General features: G+C 41.6%; 1 protein-coding gene across 1 annotated transcript; it reads right to left on the bottom strand.

Moving 5' to 3' along the window:
* Nucleotides 1-4,676: 4,676 nt before the first annotated feature.
* LOC122646783 (protein SUPPRESSOR OF MAX2 1-like) lies at nucleotides 4,677-8,989 on the bottom strand. The gene is made up of 4 exons (XM_043840386.1): nucleotides 8,753-8,989; nucleotides 7,403-8,637; nucleotides 6,733-7,018; nucleotides 4,677-6,620 (listed from the first exon to the last, which is right to left on the bottom strand). The coding sequence occupies exons 2-4, from the start codon at nucleotides 8,611-8,613 to the stop codon at nucleotides 4,965-4,967; spliced, it is 3,153 nt and encodes a 1,050-aa protein (XP_043696321.1). The 5' UTR covers nucleotides 8,614-8,637; nucleotides 8,753-8,989; the 3' UTR covers nucleotides 4,677-4,964.
* Nucleotides 8,990-9,931: the final 942 nt, after the last annotated feature.

The raw sequence follows: 9,931 nt of genomic DNA, 5'->3' as shown, positions 1-9,931 counted from the left end.
TCTCTGCAAATCAGTAATCAGTTCAGCCTGTTTTATCTTGGGAGGCAGATTTGTTGTAACCCAGTGCAGTAATAGGGTGCAAATACTATCTTAAGGACAGAACGTTCCCATTCGACTCAGGCTATCTCTTTGTCCTTTTCTTTTGATATCATTGTTTTTCTAACAGATATAAGAGGAAAGAGAGAGAAAAGTGGAATAGAATAAGGAAAGGTGGGAACCGTGAGGGATTTGAGAGGGAGAGGGAGAGAGAGAGAGAGAGAGAGAGAGTCGTAGTGGAATGAGAGCGAGATATTAGGGAGGAGAGAGAATTTAATCTAAATTATAAATTTGATCAAAATCCTCTTTTTGAAAATATTTCTCCATCCTGACCCCGAATGGACCCAATCCAAGAATTAAAGTTGTTCCAATTAATATTCTAGACGATATGAGCCTAATATCAGATATCTTCTGAAAATTTCCCAATTTTCTAAAATTATGATTATGCCCTTGGGTCTTCAGTGAAACTTCTTCCCATCTCGCCCTTGATCACATGTGAGTCGATCCATGGGTAGACTGGTGCCTAGACTACATCAAATCCTTCCTTGGTTCTAGGCTCGGGCTTGCATTTCAACTCATTTTCTGGCCTAAAAAGAATAATCACATGTTTGGTTCAAAACTGATACGTACTTTTAATGCAACACGTCCATCTTGCTCAAAATTCAGTCCTCTTCGTAACCATAAAAAGAAATTGGACCACTTTACGTATAAATCTGAAGATACGATGCCCAAAAGTTTAGAATAGCATAAAATCGCATAAAATGACCTAAACCTAAAAATAACAGAAAATACCCAAGGTAGCTCCAGTCTACGCAGATAAAAATGCAGAATTAAATGGAATAGTTTTACACATAAATATGCTCATCGGCCGTCAAGGTGTGAAACCTTGTTCAAAGCAGAAGTGTTGGGCAAGCACCACAGATGGGGAAACTTGTATCCTGAACACGAGGCCCAAAAAAACCTCTATTTTCATGCGTGGATAGAAGAGGAGATTTTACCCATAATTGGGATGTTCAGATCACTCTGGTAGAAATAATACCATCCAGGGTGGGCACTAAGTGAGGTGAATAGGAAGCATCTTATGAACAGTGCAGGGGAAGAACGTCTACGTAACCCAGCACACCTAAGGATGAAGGCACCAACACACCTCCAGGAATTCGGAAGTAACTGGCTGGGAGCCACTTCATAGTGTTCAAGAAGGCGAGAAATGAACTGGGGAACAAGAAGACAAAAACCAACCTCGAAAGCATCAGAAATAAGGCTAATCTCACCAGGATGATTGGTATTCGCTCTATCCTCTGGAGTGGCAGCCCTAAGGTTAATGGATTCGGGAATCGAATAGATTCCTCGAATCTCAACAACGTCAGACACATCTAGCATAGAAGGGATTTCCTCTACCTTCTTTCCTATGGTGGGATCGATCTAGGGTTGGCGAGTGTGAGAAACCCTACAGCGGGTGGGGGCAGAAGTTTTCTTTGAAGTCTTACTGGAGGAGGTACTAGTGACCGCACCGGACCGAGTGGGATGTACCATTGGAAACTCCCAGAGGAAATTGCAACAACATCCCCAGACGCTGGAGCATGGAACAACTTGCCTGACTCCTCAAATAAGGACTCAGTGTCCCCCATGGTTTTAGGAGCCGAGGTATCTTTGGAACTTGACATTTCTTTGATAAGAAAAAAGAAATCAAATGCAAAAGGAAGGAGAGGAAAACTTACTTGAATGAGAAGAGTGTACTTGAAGAGAAGGCACAGAGCGAAAAGCTTCAAGGAAAGTTAGAAAAGCAGAAAATCAGAACTCCAAAGCTTTAGAACTTGAAAATGATAATGAAGAATAAAGGTCCAAGGAAGTTAGTGCCTTATATACCCTGAGGAAAAGGTTTTATGCTTTAGATCAGTCCAGTGTGTGCCAATGGATGGTCAAGATGCAATCGAAAATTTGAAATCAGAACGTGGGAGGACATGTGTTATATGCTCAAAGGAAGCTTCTTCGACAAGGTGAAACTGGGATACTAAGCGTTTCAAATTCAACTTTATGATGTCCCTTCAAGTCCCCTCGAAAGGCGCAAAATCCATAAGATATTTTGAGCTCACATGCTAGAAACGGCAAATGGCATTGCACTTTTGGGAATCTAAGCTTTGTATCCAGGGCCATACCGTCAATGGCAGCAACATGTATATTAGAAACAAAACAACTTCTCTAATTCGAGAGGTGTTCAGTGATGCCGACCATCATAACTAACCGATCATCAACGTAAATCCCATGGTACACCAAGGTCAGGAATAACAGATAACTGATCATGATGGTCGGTAGAATGACACCCGGAGGAGATGTGAAGTCCTCCCTATCCCTTGCTCCCAACAAAGGGAGTAGGGGGCAAATGATACACCATATTGTATCCAACCAGTTATTGGGTGACACGTGGCAGAGTGAGGGTCCGAGAAGCATATTCCTCCGAAGACTCCTACATCATAAGAGGCAAGGTAAAACATGGATGGACACATCAACAAAGTTAGTTGGAAAGAGTCCTGAGGGTGTTAAGAATGGAAACCGTACTCCATGTATGGAAAGACTCCTAATGGCTGAAATTTAGGAGGGAATCACTCCTCCAAGGGGAATCCAAAGCCTGGAAGGACTCAATCATCCAGAGAAGAAGGAAAGCAATCTTGCACGTCTTTGGAAAGGGAATTATGAGGGAAACATGAATAAACAGAGGTCATAGTGCCATAGGAAAGAGATCAATCACTGAATCAATCAATAAAGATTTTTGCAGAGTTCTTCATGTCCAATACAATCTCTTGTGTTGCAGAGAGGGAAACTTCGCTTCTTTCTTTGCGCAACAGGGTGTAAACAGGTTTAAATGCCTCCAATCTTATTCGATGATCAAGAAACACTGGTGTATATGATTTTAGGAAGCAGTTTTCTATACGGGAGTGTGGCCTACACCAGTACTCCCATGTCTCTATCTCTCTCCTCCTTAAAACAAGGGGATAGAGGTGTCTTTTCACATGGGGAGGAGAGAGATAGACTCATGGGAGTGCTGGTGTCGACCACACTCCCGGACAGAGAACCTTTTTCCCATGATTTTATTACACATTGCTAGTGTAGATCATCCTCCCTAAATTTTACATGCTGATCTTCATATCTATACTGAAATATGTATCACTATTATCACAAAAAAATTAAATAAATAAATAAAAAAAAAAAGGAAATATGTATCCTTACTTGTTTGGAAAGTTATGTTAGAGGCGGGGGAGAGGAAGTTAGACGAATCATTATCACCTCCAATTTGCTGCCCGCTCCAATTCCCTCCAATTCCTCACATAGGAGCAGAAATGACCACCCTACCCCCTACCCGAATGCACTGCCCAAGGTGGGGTAAGGTGGTCATTTCTGCTCCTATGTGAGGAATTGGAGAGAATTGGAGCGAGCAGCGAATTGAAGGTGATAAAAATTCAAGTTAGACTGATGATGATGAAAAGGTGATGATTGATTGCGCAACCACTCCCAACTTCTCCCACAAAGATATTTTAATCACAAACTCAGCTTAAAAGGTCTGTGGGCTGCCACCCTTTTAGATCTGTAAAAAGGTCTGTGCCGTGCTTGCTTTGCCTAATAGTAATAATAATAATAATAATCATACACCGTAAGTGGGGGAAGGTAAAGAGGGGTTGTCTCTGACTTAACTTATAAAACCTTCTTTCCTTTCTCTCATATTACAAAAGCTTGCTTTTTCTGCTGTTATCTCCGAGTTCTTCTTCTCCCACCTTCCCATCATGCTTGTCTCCACTACCAGACAAGTGACACGTAGATGGCCTTTCCATACCTTTGGAATCTCCTTAATTTGCCTTCAAAGATGAGGAATCCTTGTAAAGACTATTCTGTGGTAGAAAGAGGGAGAGAGACTATAGAAAGCACAACAGAAATAGAAACCTCATAACTTCCTTTTCAACTTTCTAAGTTCCAACTTCCAAATTAAGCCCAACAAAGGAAAATTTTGGTGGGTTTGGATTGTGGAAATTACTCACACACACAAACTAGTCAAAAGTTGTAGGCCAACAAATATGATTCACCTGGTTAGTTACATCAGCCACCCATAATGCACTAACACGCGTGATCCATAATTAATTCACATGTTTTTAACTGAAAAGTCTCACCACATCTAATTACACAAATGCCCTTGGAATTCTTATTTATCCAACTTTAAGAAGCTTTGATAACAACTACCTGTATCCATTCTTATAGATTTGTATTGTTAAAGTTTTCATCAAAACTATGTCAATTGAAATTTCACACTCCTAAATATTAGGACAGTTCTAAAGAGAGATTCTTCATTTTCATAAACAAGAGTGCAAGACTACTATAAAGCCAATACAAAAGGTCAAGAGATTCTGAAGAGACTAAAGGTACTGAAAAAGCTCTTTAGTGCTTGCCTAGATTCTGAACATAAAAGAAAGATGGGCATGTTTCTTGAGTCTCAAAGAAACATTTCAGCAACTCTCTTTCAATGAACAGCAAAGAAAAGAAAGAAGTTAGAGAAAAACAGAAGGTAAATAAACTACTTGCAATCTACCTCTCATCAACAGAGAAACTACATACATTTAAAAATAAAATATTATTTTCCCTCTATACATGCAACATAAGAAAAATGTAGAGGTGGTGCCTCATCTTATTGATCATTGTATTGTCCATGTAATTAATATGAATAATTAGAAATGGCAGAAGCAAAACAAAGTAAAATAATAAAATTAAGGCATCCCCTGGCTGTAAAAGATTCTATAACCATCCCAACTCCAATCTTCTTCTATTAATTAACTATTTCTTTAAACCCCCCTTCCCTAATGTTGCAATTTTTCTCTATACTGGTTGACTAAATTTACATCTCTAACCCCACAAAATGTGGAGTTTCTGGTTGCATCCCTTGATCTTCATAGCCTGTCGACAACCACTGTGGTCTTACCAGGCAACCAATCCTCACTTTGTCTTCTCTCCGAGTCCCTAACCCAGAGAAGCCGAATAACAGCATTGTCTTTGGAAATTGCAGCTGAAGATAGGCTAGCTTTCAGTTTGTGAAAGCTTGGTGCTAAAACCTTATCTGCCCAATCCACCACTTCAGTCTGGCTGAACCAAACACCACCCACAATCTTCTCTAGTGTCTCAGAATCCAGTTCAATTGACCACTTATCCCCAACAATAGCTGCAAATTGTGAGGCAATGGTGCTGGCAGCTTTTCTCCGTATAAGGCCAAAGTCAACAGATTTGAAGGCAATAGTTTCGTTTGCGAAATTGAGTAGCTCATACGACAATGGTGTTGTGGAAGAGCACAGCTCATGTGAAGCCAGTGTTGTGGAAGACTGCACATTCACAAGGTTGTTTTCATGTTCATGCTCAACTGTAAGGTCACTTGAATTGTGTGACCCCTCTTCTCCATCATCTTCAGCATCAGCTGCTTCATTCAAATCAAATGATAGACCTGGCCCTGAATCTTTCCTGGGCTTTGTAATCCGGTCATCATGCAGCCAATTGACCTGTCGCTTGCTACTTTTCATGTACACACACAATTTTAACTGCCAATCATTACCAACCACAGACACAAGCTTCTCCTCATCAATTGGAAGATAATTTGACAAGTTCTTGAGATTTTCCGGCAACCAACTGGCCATCAGGATGAAAATTGTATTCCCAAGACTGACTTCACGGCCATGGGAATCTGCAAGCCGACCTCCTTCCATTGCCTGTTTGATGCCCCCATGGACAAGCATATCTGCTCGATCGATGTCTTCAAGCACAATTACAGAGAAGGGGTTCCTCCTTACAGTTTCTGCTATTCGATCCAACACTGTCATCCCACGGAATTTCTTATCCGATTCCTCGTCGTCATTAGACCTTGAACTGCTATGGATAGTGACTGGATTGGAACCCCATACCAACTCCGAGAGGGCTAATGCCATCTTCTTCTTGCCAACCCTATCTGGACCCACAAACAATAACCATGTCTCTCCCCTCGCCCCAATACCATTCTGTTTTCTGTTGTGGGATTTGCACTGGGTTACAGTTGCAGCCACCGCAGATGCTGCCTCCAGCTGCCACCCAACTCTCTCTGTTAGACCCTTAAAAAGCCTCTTGAATGAATCAGCATCCAATGGGCTAATTGATTTGTCATCCTGCCATTCTGTGAAATTCTCTAGATTTTGTGAAGAGATGCAGCCACCAAAGTCTTTGATGCGCTCAATGTGGTCCATCTCTGGTGAATTCTCAGATATCTTTGGCCGCCCAAGAACAAGTTCTGTCCATACAGGGCTTCCCGGTGGAGTTACAACCCGTTCCGAATGTTGATTCAATAGTTGAATCTGGTTCATAGGCATTGTTCCTTCAAGATTTCTGGTCAGTGATAACCTGGGTTGGAAAGGTTGTCGTGGGAACAGGTTTGAATTGTACGAGGATGTCATTGAGTGGGAAGATGCAGCAATTCTATCAGAGCTGAAAGTTTGATGGAAATTGGGGTGAAGATGCAAGCAAGTATCATTCCATTTCTTTTGCAATTCTTGAGTTTTCTGCTTCCATATCAGTTCTTGATCGTTGGCCTGTAATAATGATGAATACAAAAGAGAAGAGATAAATGGATTTAATTAGACACTAATCTGATATTATGAGATAGCAATTCAGATAACAGAAATGAGTCTCCGCAAGGAATACCTGCACTTGATCCTTGACAATGTTCGGCTTTGCCATCTGTAACCACGGTGGTAACGGTGACTTAGCTCCTGCTTTGGTATCAGAGGAGGATTTCTCAAACTCCTTTGCTACAAGTTTCGCTAGCTCTTGCTCATAATTCTCCATACATAGTGGACAACAGCTCGTCCTTCGAGCAGGGTCGAAGTTTTCAGACCGGTAACTTGGAAGAGCAGGTGGTGCAGTTGGGAAGCTTTTCACTGGGGTGAGAGACTCAACTGACCTGCTCAAAATCCCATTGCCTCCAAGCCTGAAAATGCAAAAATTCCACAGAATTTTAATATTCTGGATTCCCAGCCATTAAGCACGTTAATGTAGAAGCCTTGGACCATGTTCCTTGTCCAGGAAGCGAAAGTTTTACAAGAATCTAGGTTGACCTGACCCCATGAACAAGAAGCACGTCAAGAAACATGGAAATTTTATAACAATCACAGGAAGCCCGTACTAATGGTAATATCAGAATGGAAATTTTCAAAATCAAAACCCAAAAGCGAACTACTGTGGATAAAGATGAGTTCATTAATATCACAAACAATGAAATAGAACTAAGTTCATCTGTTTTTCCAAATACAAGAGTGGCTTTAACAAAATCCCGTACTAAAATCGATTAATGATTTGAGGAATGAGAGTACACCTTGGAAACAAGTCTGGATGAGGATGTCTCGCTGTAATTGGAACAGCCTGCAGATCCCAGTCATTCTCCATTGAAGGATGATAAACCTGGCACCTCAGATAAGTCTCACAGGTCGCTGTTCCAATTAACCACAACCGGCCACCACAGCTCTCATTGAATCTACCCAACAGCTTAGCCATCTCTGCAACTGCAACCCTCCCTGTTTCTAATACAATGTGTTTCTGAATCTGCACAGAATCCTGAACACCAAAACACGGCTGCTGCACAAGCCATTTCAAGTCGCCCAAATCAAGAATCACACCATCACCTCTGCTGCTGCAGCTATTAGTGATTCGAGTCTCCACCAAAACTTCCAACTCCTTGAGCTTCATAGGGATCTGAGCTCTATCAGAACCAAATTCCTTATCCAAAGAAATAACTTGAACATTCCTGAGAGGCCCATCACCGACCTCTCTCCTCTCAATCGTCTGCAGCAGCTCTCTCACAACAGCTTCAAGTTCAGATTCACCAACAAAAACTGGGTTCCTCTTCTTAGCCCTCAATAGAATATCAATAGCCCTCTTCAACTCTTCGCTTCTCTGCTGCCCATATCGAGGTGAACTCCCCTGCTGCTGCAACCTGGGATTCAGATAAATATTCCTATTCGCCGCCTGTGCTGAGCAGAACCCCAATCCGCCGCCAAGTGTGGATGAATTAATGGAGGTTGAAGCATTCAGAGACTGTTCAATGGCAGCCTTTACAGCAGGGCTAGAGAAGCTAGCCTCTCGCATGATTCGACTCACACTTGGGTCATCAAGGATCGATACAATGAACTGCTCGAGCTCAACCTTTACGGCTAAAAGAGGTTGCTGTTGCTGCACCGGGTGGCCTCTGCGTTGATGGGCTTGTGCACGCTTGAGAGCAGCCATGAGAGCATTGGAAATTGGAGGGTCAATACCAGAAGAGAGGTTCTGGGCTGAAGATAGTCGCTCGAGAGCGACACTGAAGCAGAGCTCGAGTGCTCTACATTGAAGTGGGTGTGATGAGTTTGGGTGAGATCGAACACAGGCTTGTCTAAGGTAGCCAGACTGGGAGGCCAAAAGGGTTGCAGCGACATGGAGTGGTGTGGTTTGGCCGTGATTTCGACGAGCTGCTTCGGTGATTGAGTAGTTCAGAACGCTGACCACTTCAGGGGTCAGTGTTTGTTGGATTGTACTTAGACCAGTTCTCATGGTGATTCTTCTCTGCTTCAACGTCTACTTCTACAAATTTGTCAGAAACAATAGAACAAATCATTCAATCTCTACAACAAAATTTAAAACAATAAAAAAAAAACAACCAAAAGTCAGATGTCTTTATCACTAGCCATACTTGAAATCCTTCAATTCCAGTAAAAGCTTCAGATACATCTCACTCAAAAACCACAAACTGGGTAGGCTGCTTCTTCTTCTTCTTCTTCAATCAATAACAGTCTCTCTCCCACCACGTTCGAACCCACGACAAGTGGCCTTTGAAGTTGGTCTCCCGCAGGTGTGATTGCTTCCCAATGGACAAATTCGCACTTTCATCAACAATCCATCCCCTCTCAACATAAAAATCATCGGATCTTTCTTTTTTTTCTTTCTCACTATCTTCTCACACATACACCCAACACGCACAGAAAGACAGGAAAGCAAAGAGATTTCAGAACGCGCAGGGAATCATGAGATCCCCTCCTTCACATAAAGTCAGAAACTCTCTCTCTCTCTTAACCTGAAAAAAAGATAAAACTTCGTCTCTTTCTCCTTTCATCATGACAAAACTACAAAAAACCAAAACTTGAATTGAAGACTCCGAAAACGACCGTTTAAGTCATTGATTTTACACAAACATCCCAACTGAAACCCCAAATTTCAGCCTCAGATACAAAAGCACCAAATTTTAATAACTCCTCTCTCTCGGTCGGTCGCGAGGATTTGTGTTTGAACTTTAAAGGCAACCCAGTCTATTTTTTGCGGCACCCTTCTTCTCGTCTTCTCTTTCGAGAGAGAAGCGAGAAGACCAATGCATAGATTGACTGCCTCTTATGTCGCACGATGCGCACAGCAGCACCCCAGTTACAGTAGCAGATAAAAATTTATTGAGATAATAGTTTGAAAGACTAATGTCAGACATTTTCCATGACTGATAGATTGAAATGATCTTTAAATTTGGCCAGTAAGATTCGTTGTAATACAATAGTTATTGAACTGGTCTTATGTGAGCACGATTTTTTACTGTCACGTTCATGGTTCTTAATCTTAGGATCGGTCGTGGGATCGGCAAGACCGATATTGATAAATCGGTAAAATCGGTCAGTATTGCTCTCTAGTGACAAAAATCCCTCATTAAAGCCGGATCGATTCGTGTACGGTTCAATATCGGTCAAAATAGTATTAAAAATTAAAAATAAAATTTCAGAAAATCCCAAGATGTTGCTTTAGTTGGAAAAAAATCTACAACCATTGTAACTTGATTCATGTGTATGAATGGGAAAGTAAAAAATAAAAACAAAGATGGGAAAAACCTTGA

The sequence above is a fragment of the Telopea speciosissima genome, chromosome 11 (genome assembly GCF_018873765.1).
Source record: "Telopea speciosissima isolate NSW1024214 ecotype Mountain lineage chromosome 11, Tspe_v1, whole genome shotgun sequence".
In the NCBI taxonomy this organism is placed as follows: domain Eukaryota; kingdom Viridiplantae; phylum Streptophyta; class Magnoliopsida; order Proteales; family Proteaceae; genus Telopea; species Telopea speciosissima.
This window is presented reverse-complemented; position numbering and strand designations above follow the sequence as displayed.